Here is a 19,776-nt window from a genome sequence, read left to right as displayed (position 1 = left end):
GGGCACATCTCGCCATCAAAACCAGTGTCACAACCTGCATCGCAACACGCATTACTTTTGTAAAATCACGCACATGACTCACGAGGCGGAGACTTAGAGACGGCGACACCGCACCCAAACCAAACCAAACCAACCAGGCCGTCTCCCGTCTGATCCGAAAACGATCGTCCAGCAAGGCATCCCAACGGCCGATCCTCCCCCGCTGCCCGTCCGTCAGCAGTAAACAAAAACAAGCACCGCCACATCCAAGCCGAGCCGAACCAGCTCGAGCAGATCGGCCCCGCATCTCACTCGCCCCGAAGTCCACCCACGCCCCCGCTTTCCCCACTTGTCCCCGTCGCCCTCCCCCCATTTTTATTGCTCCCCACGCCTCGATCTCGCCTCGCCTCGCCTCGCCTCTGATTCTGAATTCTGATTGGCCTCCCCTATTTTTTTTCCCCCCGGCACCCTCTGTTTCACCCTGCTTTTTCCCCTTTGCCCGCTTTGCTTCCACTCCTTCTCACTCGCCCCTCTTTCCTCGCCCCTTCCTCCGCTTCGGATTCCCTCCCATCCCGTCCCACCCCGGCTCCCTCGCCCGCGTCGCGCACCAACCCAAAACCCTAGCCAGCCAGCCCGCGCGCCCATGGCGTCGTCTCCCGCTCGCCCTGCCGCCGCCTCCGTCTCCGGCGCCTTCGGCCTCCCCCCCGACGCCCGCTGCTCCTTCGACCAAACCCGCCGCCGCGCCGAGGTACGTCCCGTCTCTCTCTCTCTCTCTCTCTCTCTCTCTCTCTATCTGTGTGTGTGTGTGTGTGTGTGTGTGTGTGTGTTTCGCCGTCCATCTCCCTACTGCTACTAGCACCGCGCGGGGTTCCTCGATCTCGGGGGTTGATGCGTTTGTGAGCGGGGGAAGCAGGATTCGCAGGACAAGAGGCAGCTGGTGCGGACGTTCGTCAACGTGTACGGACAGGAGGGGTACCCCAAGGACGCCGTCATGGCGGCCGTCGAGGAGTGCATGAGGAAGCAGGCCGAGGGGCTGCTGCATTCGCTCGAGGGCATCGGCGGCAGGCTCTCGCAGCTCGAGCTCTACTGCTACAAGCTCGAGCGGTCCATCGGGGAGCTGCGCAGCGACGTCATGGACTACCACAGCGAGGGCACCGTCAACTTCCGCTGCCTCGACAAGAACCTCAGACAGGTACGTGCCCTGCTCTGCCTCCAGATCCGCGCACGCGCAGCCAATTACTGCAAAATGCCTTGCTCTCGTCTCGAGTACCCCCACGGCCCTGTTAGTCCAGGCTGTGGAAATCACTATTCAGATTTCACCATTGATGAATATACCTCGGAATTTGCGTTTCACGTTTGTCTTGTGTGGTGCTTAAGGAGTCACAGTGGAACACTTTCACGAGCTGCCATTCCTAAACTACGTACGGTGGAGTCAGACTTACTGTTCTCGTGAGGCTTGGGTCATTTTTCGTCACATTATGAATAGGTAGGTCTCTCAGCTGAACTATCGTTTCTTCTGTTGACCAGGTTCAGAAAGCCGTGCAGATGCTTCAGGATAAGCATGAGCCGGCCGACACGGCGCAGCAACTGGCCAAACTTCAAATAGCGCATGAATTCCCTGCTAGAACAAATGAAGCCACTGCCTTGTCGATGCTTGCTGCAAGGGAAAATGTCAACGATCACAGCACACAATTCACAAACCCTGAGGTTTCTTTTGTGCCAATTCACCAAGTTAATGCCATGCAGTCTCCTGCTATGCCGAACCAAAGTAGCGGCGGTTATATTCTGCAGCAACTGGTGCCCGTCTCTTTGAGCACGCAGCATGATCAGCAACATCCGAGCCAAGCTGCAGTGTACTATATGCAAAGCCAAAATCATGTGAACTGCGCAGAGAACAACCAGTCCGAATCTTTTGTTCAGGTTATGCAGCCTCAGGTCCAGAACCATGAAGCTAGGGTTGCAGTTGAGCTACCTCAGAAATCTAGTCAGCCAACGGAAATATACCCTTCAATGCAGCATCATATGCTACAAATGCCTGCTCAGCATCACGAGTCACAGGCATGGCGGTCACAGCCCCCTGTCGCGCAACAGCAGCACTACAGTGTTCAGCAAGTCCCGCCACAGATGGTTCAACAGAAAACATCTTCGCCTCATTCTCAGAGTACTCCTCAAGTCACGCTCATGTATCCTCCATACTCCTCTCAGAAGCCTGCCAATGCTACCACTGAGCCACTTCCGAGAAGTTTGGTAGGGCAGTCTCCATACTCTTCACATCAGCAGAAGCATCATGAAGTCATGCCTTCGTTTTATGGCCAAGGAAACACAAATTTGCTTCCCACAGCAGAGCATAATATCCAGCATCAACAGCCACAGCAACTGCAAACACAGAGCCAGGCCTCATGCCCACCTCAACCAAGCAAGCCAAGCCACTGCAGCATTGCGTCGTATGCTGTTCAGGGTAGTGGCCGAGCCTACACAACCACATATAAGAATCCTGCCGAGTGCCCTGCAACTGTTGTTGCTGTTCTGCCTCAGCATTCGGCAGCAGCTCCTATGGCGTTCCATCATTTGGGACCCCAAGTCCTGCATAAGAATCCATATGGAAGTATGTTCGAAACGGCCAGTGTAGTAGGGTATCCAAAGGATCTAGTTGGGAGTATGGCGCTCCCAGTGGTGACTGCGGACTCCAGTGCCATGGTTGATAAGCTCAATGCTGGTAGCAATGTTACATCCCCACGAGACTGGCCTGCATAGTGCAGAATGGGCAGTTATATTGAGCACTTCATTGCTACCACACAACTTATTTCCATAACTATAGCTGGAAGCTTATCGGCTCTTACCCGGGTATTTCATCTGGCTTCCTTTTTATTAGCCAGCAGATTGGTACAGATCCTTCTACTTTTTTTTTCTGCTGAAGGGTCAATCTGAAATAATAATGGTAGATTAGTCTAGTGATGATGCTGGCGTATGTCCTCACTTTTAATGGACATATCTTGCTTGTAACCGACAGTTGGCGATGAACCTGCCCCTTTGCGATATGAATATATGACGAGTTTACATCATCCTGTCGGCTGTTTAAATAATGGTTTACCAGAGTCTACATAGTATTGTTGTGCCTCATTTTTTATCTAGTTTTTTGTAGTATGCACTCCCTCCATTCACTGTTATAAGATGTTTTGGATATTTCAATATGGACTCCATATGGCAAACACACTAAAATGTGTCTACATACATCCAATTTAAAAAAAAAGGTTAGAGCATCTTATAATAGTGAACAAAAGGAGTAGTGGAGAAGAAAAGAGTCAAGATATATGTATCTAAGCATCTGAAAACAAACTTATCAATGGCTCATAATTCTATCTTTTCGTGAGCCATAATTATGTTTCAGATTGAGCCCTTTCTTTTCAACACTTCAGAAAAGAGCAGTATGTGTGCGCACACTGCCACTGAAGAAAGCAAGTGCCGATGTGATTTCGGAAAATAATGGCGGCTGCACAAAAGTGTTGAAACAGCGATTTGGCACCCAGGTTCAGATGAGCCTTGGCATGAACAGTACCGTGATTTGAAATAGAGAAAAAATTCGAATTTTTTTATGGTGCAAGATGCTTCTGTGCTGTGCAGGAACTCCGTACAATTGGTTGTGAAGTTTGGACATTCAATGAGCTCGTGGCAAAAAAAGTCAAATTTCGGATGCCGGAGAAACTTTTAAAAATTGTACTGTTCATGCTTGATTTTGTCTTTTTGTCATGAGTTCCTCGAATGTCCAAACTTCAAAACAACAAGGCCAAAAGAAAAGTCAGATGAGCCCGGGCTGAATTATTGTGAAACAAGCCACTACTTTCTAGTAACACTGTTCCAGCTATTGTGCTCCTTGCGACAACAGAGCAAGATGAGATGGTGTTCGTTTTGTGTGGCAATTGTGATACATTGTCAAAATGCTTGGCACAGTGAAATAAAATTATTAGAGTGGCAATTGTGATACATTGTCAAAATGCTTGGCACAGTGAAATAAAATTATTTTGCTTTTGCCACGGACTGACAATTGTGATGATTGTCAAAATTTAAGAGTGGCAAAAATAAAATGTCAAAAATCTGAAGTGGCATAAAAAAAATTGGCAAAAAAAATAAATCCTACTTTTATGTCCTGGGAAAACAAGATTGGTGTCTCATTGCGAAGTATGCATATATTGCGTATGATTGGCAAGCAACTGCGTGGTATTCCAAGTTTGTCCATGTGTAAGATAAGAATTTTCTTTTGGCCTTATTGTTTTGAAAAGAGACCCCAGCCTTTGACATGACACTGAACAAATGCTATGGCAGCGTAGATGCAACAGAAAAGTTTGAAGCCATCACCACAACAACCAAATTACTACATGATCACGCTGCTTGGTCAAACTGCTGATTCAAACAATACAACTGAGAATTTGGTTCGATCAGCATCACAAGGACTGGATAATAATAAACTAATAAAACAAACAACACAACACATTCAGGCAACCGACTGCTGCTGCTAACTTAAATATTTGCACCATGCCACCATGGTGTCACATAAAGCTCCTCCCGCTGTCAAATTCTGTGGCACCTCCGAAAACGGATTGCAAATGCCATCAGTAGCAGCACACAGCTCACCATCTGCTGATGGGCGTGTACTGTGGGAGTGTGTTTGTGAATCTGTCGTACTCCCGCGGCCCTTTTCTTCTTCTGCTGCTTCCCCCACTGCGACGCGATTTTTCACTCGGTGCCGACCCTTTACCCCGACTCTGCTCTCTTCCGTTTCTGGACCCCTCTTCGGCATCTTCACTGCTTGATGCATCAGCCTTGGCCTTCTTTCGTGATTTCTTTTTTGACTTGGAGGAGGACTTGCGTTTCCCCAATGGTGACGAACTAGTGTCCTCGGGTTGAGTATTTCTGGGCAGTGGTTCATCATCGTCTAACGCATGCCAGTTATACAATGCGCCATTCTCACTGTCAAACTGTTGGGGCAACGGTTCCCAGGGCTCTGCTAACATGTCAGCTAACGCACCATCAGTGTTCCAGCCTTTACGGTCGAGGAGCACCGAATCCGGTCTGACAATGGTGCCCAGAATGCTCCTGTCTGGTCCCAAGCCCGTAATCAACTTGGGATCAGTTAACACAGAATAAGCCTTTGAAAATGCTGATTTCACCTGTACCATGATTCAAGTTTCTTTATCAAATATATGTTGTGTTGCCATGTAGATTTTTTTTATAATGCACTTCAAACATCAAAAGCCTAGTTACAATTGTAAGTTCACTTATTAAGTGAACAAACTGGAGCATTTGGCAAGAAAAGGGCAAGAGTACCATATACTGTTTATCAAGACAGGTTGCTGTCAAGTGAAGTACTTATGCACACTTGCGTTAGTTGATGCAAATCCTCAAATTTAAGCACATGGTATTTTTATGCCCAAAGATAAATTCAGATTGATGGCCACAAGTTGAAAACAGAGATTGAATAGCCATTCTGGCCATTTATCATTAAAGAAAACACTACGATTCTGGTCAGTGAATGATGGTGTCAGACAGCCACTTAACTGGAATAATACTAAAAAGGCAAGGAAGGATCAAACCCAATCAAACCGCCAACAAGAACCAGTAAAATAATCAGCAAATTATTACTTTTATCAATTGCTAATTTGTTATCCATAAGAGCATACAGCATTATGCAATTATAAATGAGCAGCATTGAATTATTCAAGTATCCCATTCGTAGCATGTCATAGACAAATAGGTGCACAAAGATAGATAGTAACTTTGGAAAGCTACCTTGAAGTAGTTGAAGGAATTCTTCCCAATATCGTTATCAGGTACCTAGGCCACGAAATAACTTCAATAGGTAAACACACTGCTACTGAGAAGTATCATTTCAACCAAAATGAACAAGGACAACAATCTTACCATGGGATCTTGAATGGCTATAAGATGTGGCCGGTCAAGATTCACAAAGCTTAAAAAACAGATCAGAAATAGGATCAATCAACAGCAGGACATCACAGTAGAGATAGTACTGAGGTGGGAGTAATAATACAACTAAAACTAGTTGTCTTACTCATTATCACTCTTCAAGAAAAAGGTTCTTGCAGAGTTGCAGGATATTCCAACATCCGTATAGTTCAACTTGCGTCCATAAAAGTCAAAAAACTTTACCTGACATGGAGAAAACATAAACTTATGAAGGGTTGCAACCATGTTTTGTATCTCCAATCATTACAAAGATATTGTATGTTTCTCCATCATATCGAAGGTAATGCACATTTATCCAAAAGTAGCAAAGAGAAAATAAAACAGGCATTTCACATGTGTGCATTGGTATATAACTATATATCCTGGTGCACATAAAGAAGGCAATGACTATTAAGTGCAACTTTACATAAGATAAGGACCTTGATAAGTGCCATCCGTGTGGCACGAACACATAGCAACTCCGAACGTTTTTGGTGGCAAGTTTAGTGACACGAGGATGGCAACTTCCTGTTCGTAAGGCAAGTTTCTGTTTTTTTTCTTTGGGAAATGTTTAGCGCCAGCCGGCTGATTTTCGTTGCTCCATCCGCCCCCTCTTCTGCCTGACGCGTGTCCCAGTGGGACCCTTACCGCTTTGGGAAATGTTTAGCGCCAGCCGGCTGATTTTCGTTGCTCCATCCGCCCCCCCCCCCTCTTCTGCCTGACGCGTGTCCCAGTGGGACCCTTACCGCTTTTCTCCTTGTAGCCTTATATCGAGTTCTCCAGGGTCCTCATCCAAACGTTGTGTCTTGACCTTCTTCTTCCCCATGCAAACTTCATTCTTTTTTTTTCTCCCAACACTACATCGATGCGCTGTGTCGCCCACCAGGGCAGCTGTGACTCTCAGACCACCACAATACAAGGCTGCTTCTCTACCATCATTGCCGCTGCTACAAAACAGATGTAGCAGCGGCCACAGAGGAGGTCGACGCGTGCACATCACCTTTCGAACACCGTTGTTGCGGAACAGCGACAGTGAACAACGGTTGTGCTATTGCGCGACGCGGCCGGAGATGTTGTTGCAATTTTTGAAACAAAGATCTTGTCACAGAAAATTAGGCATGGCAAGAGGTGTGTTTGTAATTTTTGCAACAAAGGTCTTGTTATAAAAGAAGAAGAGGCTTTGCAACAGGGGACTTGTTGCAGGAAATTAGAGAAGAGGAGGTTTCGCAACAAACGACTTGTTGCAGGAAATTAGGGAAGAGAAACTAACAGCTCGCGACACACAATCAGACGGTTAGTGAGGCGGCGGATCTTTCTAAAAGATCCACCGGCCGACGCGTAGCACGCCCCTTTTTCTTTTGGATGGGAACTTTAGTTATAAAAAATGTCAGGACCGAAGTGCTTCATGCCACACGTGTGGCACTTATCATTTGGGTAAGATAAATACCAAAGTGTAAAAGATCTCGTGTATTTCTTACCAAAAGAATTCCCAAATTATGTTCCTTCAACTGTCGATAGCCCAGCATATCTTTCGCTCCCCAGATCAACTAGCAAAAAGGATAATCCTTAGGATGTATAACAATTTATTTTTGTCAGATTGGCAAATAACTTCCAGTTTATATTGATGAGAAATGCCCAAACAAGGAATGCATGATACAACTGAGATAACTAGAAATATCAACCGCACTTTGCTGTTTTTTTCTAACCATTAACAAACAAATATATGAAAAGATTCGCATACATTTGTAAGTTCTAAAGCCTAAAGGTATATATGAGGTGTCCTTTCATGAAATAGACAAATAGTGCATAAAGTTCAATAACTACCATCCTTTCTAAAAACATTCATTATTTTAAACGCCTCTTAGCAACTTATGACCCGATTATTAAGAAGTACAATGAAGTTTAATACGAAGGCTACTAATTTGAAGGTGATGTGGCGTAGTACTGATGCTGCATTAAGACTTTAAGAATTGGTTTTAATAGACAGGAGCGTTATGATGCTTGGAGTTAAAGTGCTAGTTAAATACGTTAACTGTTGGGTTGAAGGAAAGGAAAGCATGTCACAAGAAAGTAAACTAAAGCAATGCTAAAAAAAAAGCCTAACAAGGCTCTTGTGGAAGATGGAGACACGAGTGTGGCAAGCTTAGCTAAACAATATTTGTACGGTACATAGGCCACGAGGCTAATAATGTGAGGCAAGGACTTGCAGATAAAACAGAATTAAGTTCACCTGTAAATGTGTGATCAGCATTGTGAGAAGAGCATATGACCCAACCCCACCGGTATAGACCTACCGACAAGAGTGAAACAATCATTAGAAATCTATGTCTACACAGCAATTCCAAACAACCTATTTTTCATCATGGAGTGAAGAAATTACAATTTTAGTTTTGTACCTCATTGAGCTCTCTTTGATGAAGGAAAACCTTCAGAATCATACACAAAGGTCTTAAAGCAGGCATCTTCTTGATGGCATCCTATGGTACAAAAAGGAAAAATAATTGTCTTCAGTACGAACGCAACATAGATGATCGGGAGTATATATGATCATATGTCTGTCAAAGATTAGCTACAACAGAGTATGTGTGCCATCCATAGTGTGGTTGCAAGTCCTTTGTTGGAATATAGGTACCTTGATGAAGTCCGCTGCTTGTGGTCCACCATCAATATCAAAGCTGGGGAAGGAAAAAAAGATCATTACAGTAAACGCTTGCACAACTTAGTAAGAGGGGGAGGGGGGCTAACCTGATGTCAAAAGGTATTCCGCTAATTCTTTCCACGAATTTCACAATTGGCACGCGGGCCTTTGCTATTACCTGCCAAGAAATAAAATTTACATCATTACCAACTGCCAACTGTAGAACAGAGCAGTAATAGCTTCCAAAGCTCAACAAGAGCATCTGGCAACCATCCAAGGTGGGTTATGATGTATCATCCCATATTGTAACTCAACTGGAGCAAAAAAAAAAATCATTATCAGGAAAATAATAAATACTACATGTTTTCTTGCTTTAGAAGCTATACCATTACAAGCGGGATTCAGATCCTGGCAAGTACCAAGGATCCTGGCCAACAAATAGTTTGGTAAAATCAACTGGTTCGAGCTTCAATTCCAAACTCCAGTAGACAAGTTCCAATGGACAAGTAAATCATCAATATTTTGGCTGGCAGAAATATAGGGATAGAATGATAGGCGTTCTATGTTTCTTATGCGTGGTTAGTGTCCTCGAAGGTTTGGCAAACTGTATTCACATGAACATTTTCTCAGAAGCCAAAAGGTGAGGAAATCTAGTAGGACCAAGCATTCATCGCCACTTTCCTGCACAGACGCATGATACATCACTTTAAAATATCAAGTCCCGTTCAAAAAATAAATATTTAGTTCAATCCTCCGAAACATGTCCGGAAACATGTTAACAACTGGTAGAAACTAGGGTTCTACCGGGTCTTGGCCGGAGGTTGTAGGGGAAAGAGGGGATCGGCTGTGGTCACCGGCGCAGGGGCGCCGTCTCGCACGGATTGGGGCGGCGGCGCGATGGAAGAGGCGGCTAGGGTTAGGGCACCGGCTCCTAGTTGGAGCCGATCAAAATAGATTGATCTTTGCTTAATCTCAAAAGTGCTGATTACATGACTATATATAAGTTCCCTAGGCTATAATAAACTGGGCTAAGCCCCTAATATTATTAAGATAACTGGGCCAGTTTGGCTAACTGGGCCTCTGGTCATAACGTTTCTCCCCGCCTGCGCAAACAGCTCGTCCTCGAGCTGGACATCTAGAAAATGTTGGCGGAACTCCTTGAGCTGCTCCCAAGGTGCCTTTGGAGGGTTGAGCTGGTCCAAAGTACGTCGTGGATAAATGCCTGGAATGTCGCCGGCGCATTGGAGAGACCGAAAGGCATCACCAAAAACTCGAAGTGATCGTGATGGTAGCCAGAACGCAAGTCGAGCGTAGGGAATAAGCGTGGCCCTGGCGGCTCTTCCCGGAGCTCCTTCACGACCGGTATAGGAAAATTGACCCTCATCGTCGTGGCAGTGAGAGCACGGTAATCGAGGCAGAAACGCCACGAGCGCCCGGGCTTGTGAACAAGGAGCACCGATAAAAGGTCGTCGTGACGCTGCAGGAGATGAGCCAACAGGGGCGGCTCGGAGTCTACTATGGCGGTCGACAGCTGAGAGGGAACTGCTGGAGAAGTGCCACCCTCGCCCTTCCATTGCACCATGCGCCCTTGACGCCAGAAAGTCATGGTCAATGCGTCGAAGTCCCAAAGGATGGGTCTGAGCGTCCGCAAGAAGTCGACGCCAAGGATGAAGTCGTAGTCGCCCAAGTCGATGCCGACGCACATGATGGCGAAGGACTCGTCGCCAATGAGGATGGGAACCTGCTGCGCAATTCCGTGGCAGCAGAGACGGTCACCATTAGCCACGGTAACTCGGAGCTGCTTGCCGCCCGTCGGCTGGAGGGCCAGGCGACGCATAGTAGACGCGGGCAGGAAGTTGTGTGTAGAGCCCGTGTCCAGGAGAGCTAAGAGGCGCTCCCCATTAACCGTCACTGGCAACAGCATCGTTGTTTCCGCTCATATGCCGGGAAGGGCATGCAGGGAGACCACGAGAGTGGTGGCTGACGCCTCGACAAGCTCGGAGGGAGTTGTATCCTCCGCGACATAGTCACTCGCCTCCAGGTAGAAGAGGCGCGGGCAGACGTGGCCTGGCACGTAGGGCTCATCGCAGTTGAAACATAACCCCTGGCGACGACGCTAGTTTTGTTCGGCCAGGGTTAGCCGACGGAACGGTCGAGTTGCTGCTGTGGCGGGCGTCCCTGTCGCCGGCTGGGCAGGCCGGCTGGGTGCAGACATAGCCGGTTGAGGGAGTGGGCGAGGTGCCTGGGCCGGGAACGCCTGCTGCATAGCCACCGCCCGCTGCTCGAACGCGCGGGCATAGTACATTGCCGTCTGGATGTCCTGTGGTCCGCGCATCTCGACGTCCACGCGGATGTGGTCGGGGAGGCCCCCGACGAAGAACTCGGCCCGCTGGCGAGTCGTCACGCCAGGCGCGTGACACGCCAGGCGCGTGACACGCCAGGGCCTGGAAGCGATCGACGAAGTCCTGCACCGTGGAGGTGAAGGGTAGGCGGCCAAGCTCCGCCAACCGGCTCCCTTGGATCGGAGGCCCGAAGCGTAGGAGGCAGAGCTCGCGGAAACGCTCCCATGGAGGCATGCCGCCCTCGTCCTGCTCGAGAGCGTAATACCACGTCTGTGCGGCGCCTCGAAGGTGATATGAAGCGAGCCAGGTGCGATCGGACACTGGCGTCCGTTGCCCCCGAAAAAACTGGTCACATTGGTTGAGCCAGCTCACGGGGTCCTCAGTGCCGTCATAGGTGGTGAAGCCCAGTTTGGCGAAGCGCGGCGGCGTGTGGGTAGGGCCGCCCTAGCAGTACAGCTCGTCGGCACGGAGTAGTGCAGGGGTCGGCGTCGGGTACCCATCGGGGCCAACGAAGCTGGAGGGCACACCGTACTGTGGGGGTGGCGCCGGTGGCGACTGGATGTGCGGCGGCGCCGAGGCCGTCGTGTACACCGGCTGTGACAACCCAGTCACCCAGGCCGGTAGAGGCGACGGCGAGGGGGGAAACCGGAGCTGGTGGATTGGCACCCCTCGACGCAGAGGTAGGGCCCGGCCCGGAGGTGGTTTGTGGCAGCGGCGGCAGCTGCAGGGTCGGCTGCAGCGGCCCGGCCGAGGGTGGCGGAGGCAGCTGCAGCGTTGGCTGCAGCGGCCAGGTGAGCGCGGGGGTTGCCGCCAGCTGTGGCGGCTGTCAGGGCAGCCACGACGGCCCAACGCGGTCTGGTGGTGGCGCGACCGGCTACGGCCCGTAGGGGGTGGCCAGGTAGAGCCGGATACCTTGAACGGCGGTGGCCAAGTCGCGGATCGTGCCGGTCAATTCCTCCGGGGTGAGGACAGCAGGACGCGGCGCGGCAGAAGAGGCCGGCGCGGGCAGTTGCGGGGCGCCGGCTGTGGTGGTGATCGGGGTGGTGGTGGTGGACGACAGCGGAAGGGTTGAGGTGGGCGGCGGCGAAGACATGATCGCACCGAAGCTATCTGATACCAAATTGGTAGAAACTAGGGTTCTACCGGGTCTTGGCCGGAGGTTGTAGGGGAAAGAGGGGATCGACTGTGGTCACCGGCGCAGGGGCGCCTTCTCTCACGGATGGGGGCGGCGGCGCGACGGAAGAGGCGGCTAGGGTTAGGGCACCGGCTCCTAGTTGGAGCCGATCAAAATAGATTGATCTTTGCTTAATCTCAGAAGTGTTGACTATATATAAGTTCCCTAGGCTATAAAAAACTGGGCTAAGCCCCTAATATTATTAAGATAACTGGGCCTCTGGTCATAACAACAACCTCCTTGTTCTCTACTGGTTTAATGATGAATTTAGCAAATGAAGGAATTCAATATTTGCTTCCACATTACTTGAGTGTTGCCATAAACCTGACTGACAGCAAAGCAAACATCTTACTCTAGCACAATGTCCGTATATCATTATTAATTAGAGAACCATATTTATCAGGCTGATGCATAACAGCCATGAATGCCATAGGAAGTATATCTTGACAGACATAATCTTTGACAGACATATGAACATAAAACAGTATATGGTGGTGTTATCTGAAGTATATCTGAGTTATTTACATCGGAAGCATATCTAGCTATTTAAATCGGAAGTATATCTTGATGGTCTTATTTGAAAGTTGCATGCAATACTACCCGTACTGCATGACATAAAACAACAGATCCTCCATGGTAACACTTAGAATACCATGGGCATGCAACAACAACAAAATAACCAGCTCAATTTGTTTGGGAAATCAAAATTCAAAAACTTGAAAGCTGTACAGCCACTGGCAGGAAATCTGGCAAAGAATTTCAAAACCTTATGGAGTATAGGTAGTTCTTTGACGTAAGAAAACGAGGCTTCCAGAGAACACATAATTGCGCGCTAGACAAAGAGAGGGTGAGAATTGGAACCTGTATCTTTTTGGCAACACCTTTTTGAGATAATGCTTTCGCAAGAGCATAGAGGCCTTGAGGAGTCTTAGCCCTGGTATCGAATACTACAACCTGCAATAGAAATAACACATGAACTTGAGAATTTCCAAAGACGAAGAGAAGACATTCCTAAACAAATGTATGTTTTCTATGTGTTTCCAGGTAAAAAAAGATGTGAGCGCATATTTTTTGTAACAAGCTGATATACCCAGGTATCTTTTCTGTTTTATGGTCACAACTAAAAAGGTGGTGAATGCAATCACTTGTGGCAAGCTGATGTATCACGGTAATTTATTAATTATAAAACAGAACAAGATGCGCTATCAGTTTCAGTACGAAGCAACAAATGCAATGAGGTGAGCATTAGCCCAGAGAAACAGTGCACTGTTGTCCTAGAGTTCAAAATTGCTTGCGCTCAGTATCCATCCAAGTTTCTCCTCTATTTTCCAGCTCTGCTGCTTTCCGTGGTTGGAAAACAATCAAACAGTGTAGGAACTCCACCTGTATGATATTGTGCTCTCTAATTTTCTCCTTGTTACTTTCATTGCAAAAAACTTTCTTGTGCTCAGATTCTAGCCTTTTGGTTTCAGAATGGTTACCACCAACGGCGGAGCTATGTAGTGTCCTGGGGGGGCTGTGCCCCCCCCCCCCCCCCCCCCCAACATTGAACCAATTTGTGAAGAAAAAAAATATGTGAGGGTTTAGATGAGATTGTTTTAGCTTTTGGCTCCCCCAAACCCTTGTATTTTACGTTTCGCCCCCTCATCCATTTTTGTCTAGCTCCGCCACTGGTTACCACGCTTGCCTCGCTAACATTGTACCATTTTTATTGGAGTAAATTGCACTGATTACCAGGTATTGTGTCATAAGTTGCACTCTGGACCGCGGGTAGGGGGTAATCTTGCACCTTAGACCAGGTCGTGTAGATTTAGGGGAAAAAAAACTAATGGTTAACTGGTTTGACGCTTACGTTTCAGCCTGCGACACTGCAGTCACCCGCCACGCAGTAGGAGCACACATAGTACTCTTAGAAAGGAAAAAAAAACTCCGGCACCTCTCTGGTGTGGGCGAGGAGGCACGGGGCAAGGAGAATGATTGATGATGGCTCAGAGACAGTGGGACTAAAAGATTGAGACGTGCATGCATTTTCTATTTTTGCAACAGAAATGCTAATCTAGCTGTACTCTGGTTCATTACTACTTGCAGTTACAAAATACAACTGCTAATAGCCTCAAAAGTTCACAAAATACAGACAACAAGACAGAAAGTTAAGTGCTGAAATTCATGAGAGTAGGATAGAAAATACTATTACATCAATATCACTTGTTGGTAGATAAAGCCCTGTTCTGAAAGATCCAAAGACTTCCACCTGCCAAGCGGAGTCAACAACTAACAAAATGATGTGGCTATCATCGTAAAAAAAAACATAAAGGAGAGACAGAGATAGAGAGAGAGTTACGATGCCTTGCAATGAGGCCATATATGCTTGACAACATCGGAGACTGCTTTCACAGCAGCTGTCCGTGAAGATTGCTCTTCGGCAGAAGGTGAGATAAAATCACAGAAGTCAAGAATCTCTGTAACAGATAGGCATTACTTCATTATCTCATCGGGAAAATGTTGCAGTAGAACCATATAAGTTTGTAAGATCCCAAGTTTTTAGTTTGTAACGATCCCATGTTATCCTAATTAAGCTCACAAACCCAAAGGTCAAATCAAATGTGAATAGCGAACCTAAATCAACTAATTAATATTGCTGTTTGCCAGAATCTTCTCCTATCCCTTTCTCAATCAAACACATGTAGGCCACTATATGATTAGTTTTGACGAGCATTTGTACTTGTTTTAGATGTAACTATATGTGCATTTGTCAAAGTGTGCAGAAAATGAGACAATATTTTGCTAGTTCATCATTGTACAAACTGCAACTACGATGTCACACGTTCTAGCTTGCCAAAACGAAAATTCTCTTTTTTTCCTCATCACACACAAAAGTATAGTACTAGGTTCTTAGCAGTAGCAATGCCATAAGTGCAAAACCTTTGTGTAGCTGCAGCATGGGGCTCCTGAACAACCTCCCTCCTCGGAACCACGCGCGCTCCGACCCCTGCGCGGGCTGCTCCGTTCGGGCGAGGGCGCTCGAGGGCGTCGCCATCGCGGCAGGCCGCGCCGCCACCGACGACGGGGAGGCCGGCTCGGCCCTGACGCCCGCCGAGACGTCAAGAGAGAAGAAATCGGCGGCCGGGATGTCGACAAGGGGGTCCCCAGCAGCCGTGATCTCGTTGCGGAAGACGGCATACGTCGCGGTCGCGTCCTCCTCCGCGGCGGCGGTGGCGGCAGGGTAGGAGGACGGCCGGGGCTCGGGCGCGTCGAGGTCCTCCTCTAGAGAGAAGCCCAGGGTGAGACCAGGGAGTGCGTCGTAGACGCAGGCCTGGGCGCTCGCTTCGGGGGCCTCCATGACGGCGGCGCCGGCTGCTGTGGCGGCGCCGGCCGCTTGGGTCGGCGTGTGGGGCGGATGAGCTCTTTTGCCCTTGCACCGCCGGGTAGGCTCCGCGGCTTTCGCTTTGCGAGGCATTGGTCGGGTTGATCGGATGGGCCTTGGTTCCACAGAATGAGACGCGGCCCGGAGAAATTCGCTGTTTTATAAGCGTCCGCGGATGTCGGAGAGTTGTAGACTTCCACGATTTTGGCGGCCCGCGAAGCACCCATACAAAGCGGCGAGGTTCTCCCTTTTCTCTCTCCGAAAAGTACGTTACATCTTTACTAGCAAAAGGACCCATGCGTTGTAACGGGAGAAAAAAATATCACACGCTCTTAATTTATAAAAAATAGTCTATAATCTGAGAATTTACAGTTACGACACAAACAAAGATGGTCTTATCCTACAAAAATGCAGTTCAAAATTTCACAGGTCTTCTATTTTAACACGGCTTGCATGATTTAATACGTACAAAAAATCAGTCAAGTGACCTTCAGTTTTTCATCTTCAATCCTGATTTTGTTGACGTGTTCATCCCCAACCCGGATGAGTACCGGTATGAAAGAAAGACGAATAATGAGTTATTTATTAAGATTGCACCCTAGATAGTATTTTTATTGAACGTTTAACAGATAAAATAATATCATATTTAAATCCTACATATTTTTCTAATTAAATTCCATATATAATATGTTAAATTTGGAGTTACGGTTTAAAAGATATGAGTATTTTAAAAAACATTTAATATATACTACGAGTTTAATATCATAAATAGCAAGGGCTTTTTTGTAAAAATCACCTCGATGGGTTTTCCGACGGAAGCGATAGCCTCTTTATTATTAGGTAAAGATTACTGGTAAAAATATCCATGCTTTGCAACTGGAGAAAATAATTCTTTCACATTTGTTGGTCTATGCTTTGCCATGGGAGAATACTCACATATGTGATGCTATCAAGATTCGTCTTAATCAAAAACTTAATTATCTACTTCCTTTGTTTTTAAATATAAGTCTTTTTAAAAAAATTATTAGGGGACCATATACGAAGAAAAAGAGTGAATCTATACTCTAAAATATATTTGTATGTAATTTTATAGTGAAACTTCTAAAAAATTATATTTAACAACAGAGGGAGTATTTATTAAAGTATCATACATGCACAATACTTTTTTTAGAAAACGGCATGCACAATACATGCATTTGTCTACATAAAAAGATGTGTAGTTGAATGGCCATGCGTTGTTATGGAGAAAAAAATCAACTAATTGCAAATTTTTCATTTCCTAATTAAACCTAGGCACCTTGACCACCTTTGACGGTCATGTCACCCAAGTAATGTAAATCTACTTTAGTCACATCCAATGCAAGAGAAAAGTCCCTCGTTAAGAAAACTATAGATCAAAGGTACTTTGGGACGCTAGTTTGGGAACAGGTATTCCCATACTTAACCATCTAAACGTGTGCATAGCCTCCTAAATATTTATGAAAACATCATACATGAATATCACAGTTAGCATTCTTAACCTTCGTACTGTCTGAAGCTTAGTTCAAAATTCAGAACATGCGTCCTACCTGCTGCTTCTCAGCTTCAGTAAACAACTTGGCATTGTTGTCATGGTCAAATATTAAATCAGGTAAAATTAGCAATGCAGTGTACAATAGATAAGACGAAGACTAAGTTTATACATACACTACAATCCATTATGAGCTCGAGGAACCTAAACAAATATTGATAAGAGTAGGCCTGACAAACAAACAAAACTACCATAGCACCGCACGTCTTCACATGCACATAGAATTGCAGCTCAGAAAAACTTATGTCGGTTTTATCTTCTTCTTTTTTCCATGAGTTTTCTTTGAGGTAATTTTTTTACCATGAGTAGGCATGATCAATCCAGTCACGCAGAAGCCCATCAAGAAACAGACCACTCGTTTACATAGGATTATCCTTATTTTTACCTAATAATAAAGTAAATAGTGCTTCTGATGGTACGTTAAATATAATTACCTCTAAAGTTGACAGAAATTACTGCCCAATGCCACCGCTAAGTGAAAAAACGATCTGTTTTCCCCTCAAAAGTCCTCGCTATAGACCGCCTTATTAGTGGAGGACCCGCTAACATAGCAGTCGACCTCATGTAGCCCACTCGCATCAGCCCTGCCCCTCCACCCAATAGACCCAAGTTGGATCCCCACTTAGCCCACATTTTTCTTCCCTTTTTGTTTATTTTTTTATCAGGCATATTCAAATACTTTTGAAAATATTCATATCTTTCAGTTTTTAACTTCAAAAGCCATGTTATATACGAAAATTCCTCAGAGAAATCTGTGGATTTCAAATTTGTTGTTATCTTGGATGGTAATCATTTTTAAAATTAGGTATGGGGTATTTTAGAAATGACTATCATCTATGAACCTACAACATTTAAACTAAGTGCATATGATAGTTTTGAGACCAAGCTAATGCTCCTATGCACAAGTTATCGTTAAGTACTAAAATGTACTCCCTTCGTAAACTAATATAAGAGCATTTAGAAATCTAAATGCTCTTATAATAATTTACAAAGGGAGTATTTCTTTATTTTTCATCCTAATGCAAAAATTGTTGGGCATCGCTAAGAAAGAACGACAACAAAGGCGTAAAGATATAGCGGCAACTCGGTAGATATTTTTGTTGTCTGATAAATTAAAAACACCTAGAGCAACTGGGTAGATATTTTTGTTGTCTAATAGATTGAAAACACCTTGAGTACACTTCAAATATTATCCAGTTTTTATGTTTTTGCGCAACACAATTTATCATGTTGTTTATCATGGAGCATGGCGAAAGATTTCAAGGTATTTTCTGATGTGGTCGAATGTGTGTATAAATGATGATTTTATTTTCCCGATGCAAAGCACGGACATATTTGCTAGTTCCTAAATAAACGATGGTCGTTAAAACTATGAATCGCTTTGTCTCAATCGCGTCCTCCACGGGTCTCTCCTCTGTCTGCCATGGACGCCGACGTCGTCCTCCTGCCTTACTCAAGAGATGCCCACGCCCACCTCGTCCCCTTGCCTTATCCCGAGCCGCCGCCTTCTGCTTGGCCTCTCTTTCTTTCACTCTGAGGGCAATCAGATTCACATAACACCTCATCTGACTAGTCCTGAAACACCTTCTTGATTCTCCAACAATTTAAGAACGTATATAAATTGGTGAATAGTGATTAAAACGGGTGAGGTGGGACTATGTAATATACTGGCAAACATATTTAAGAACACAGAAAAGATCAGCATGTTTGGCTCCTGCCTTGTGGAAATGATGGAGAGGTTCCAAGTTCGAAACCCCAGGAAAGCAATTATGTTTTGCTAGTGGGCCGAAAGTTGTGTCGATCAATGCCAACACACAGCCCAAGTGATTTTCTAATGGGCATGTTTCATTGACGCGTAAGGGGCAAGTGGGCTATGTGCGGATAAATCTTACTCCCTCTTTTTAGAGATTTCACTAGAGGACCACATACGAAACAAAATGAATGAATCTATACTCTAAAATATATCTATATACATCCGTATGTAGCCCCCCTAGTGGAACCTCTTAAAAGACTTATATTTAGGAACGGAGGGAGTAGACGCCAACCGTTTTTTATCTGAACTGCAGGTAATTAGTACCACTTCGTGTATAATACATTTAATGTAGGATTAGATGTGGAACCAAATAAAGAATATCACCCTGTTTTATTAGTAGGTATAGATTTTGTTTGGGAGCTGCTCCATTGTCCATGAACTAATAATGCTAAACTTGGGTTGGTCGGGCAAGTTTTGGATTTCCTATAGCCGCCGCCGATAAGGGCGCTGACCATTCGGCGTTGTTTTTCGGTGGCTCTCCTCCGTCGGCGACCTCTTGGTCGTCGGTCATGCGGGGGGTCGCCGGATCCCGTGCATGCGGATCGTCTTTGCTTTAGGTCTAGACTCTATTAGCTTAGTATTTGGATCGTCCGACGTCTTGGTTTCGGCGGCGGCGACATCAATGCTGAATAAAGAAGCTCCACATTCTTCACCTATAAGGCGATCGTCTCTATGGACGGTGATGGATTTGGGAATCAGTCTGTTCAAGGGGGGATATCGTGGTGGCGCTGACATCCTTGGGTGGACTTGTGTCCTCGGGCTCCGTCGTTGCGACAACGTTTGCTCCAACGCCGATGCGGAGCTTGGGAGGTAGTCCAGGGGCGGATGCAGATTGTGGTCTGCATCGACGACATTTGGAAAATGAAACATGTGATGGTTTTGTGGTTGATGGATGGCAGGTATGGTTTCCTCCTTCGATGTCTTAGTCATGATGG

General features: G+C 46.1%; 2 protein-coding genes across 2 annotated transcripts; one reads left to right on the top strand and one right to left on the bottom strand.

Annotated features, from left to right (window-relative positions):
* Positions 1-396: 396 nt before the first annotated feature.
* Positions 397-3,041, top strand: LOC123444077. The gene is made up of 3 exons (XM_045120685.1): positions 397-727; positions 893-1,171; positions 1,507-3,041. The coding sequence occupies exons 1-3, from the start codon at positions 623-625 to the stop codon at positions 2,731-2,733; spliced, it is 1,611 nt and encodes a 536-aa protein (XP_044976620.1). The 5' UTR covers positions 397-622; the 3' UTR covers positions 2,734-3,041.
* A 1,277-nt stretch (positions 3,042-4,318) lies between these two features.
* On the bottom strand, positions 4,319-15,566 carry LOC123444076 (terminal nucleotidyltransferase 4B). The gene is made up of 13 exons (XM_045120684.1): positions 15,017-15,566; positions 14,441-14,553; positions 14,289-14,345; positions 12,956-13,048; positions 8,686-8,756; positions 8,573-8,615; positions 8,337-8,417; positions 8,171-8,230; positions 7,419-7,487; positions 6,047-6,144; positions 5,896-5,944; positions 5,764-5,808; positions 4,319-5,144 (listed from the first exon to the last, which is right to left on the bottom strand). Exons 1-13 carry the CDS (start codon positions 15,549-15,551, stop codon positions 4,605-4,607), a joined length of 1,854 nt encoding a protein of 617 aa, XP_044976619.1. The 5' UTR covers positions 15,552-15,566; the 3' UTR covers positions 4,319-4,604.
* Between the last annotated feature and the right edge of the window lie 4,210 nt (positions 15,567-19,776).

This window comes from Hordeum vulgare, chromosome 3H, assembly GCF_904849725.1.
Source record: "Hordeum vulgare subsp. vulgare chromosome 3H, MorexV3_pseudomolecules_assembly, whole genome shotgun sequence".
NCBI classification, from domain to species: Eukaryota; Viridiplantae; Streptophyta; class Magnoliopsida; order Poales; family Poaceae; genus Hordeum; species Hordeum vulgare.
This window is presented reverse-complemented; position numbering and strand designations above follow the sequence as displayed.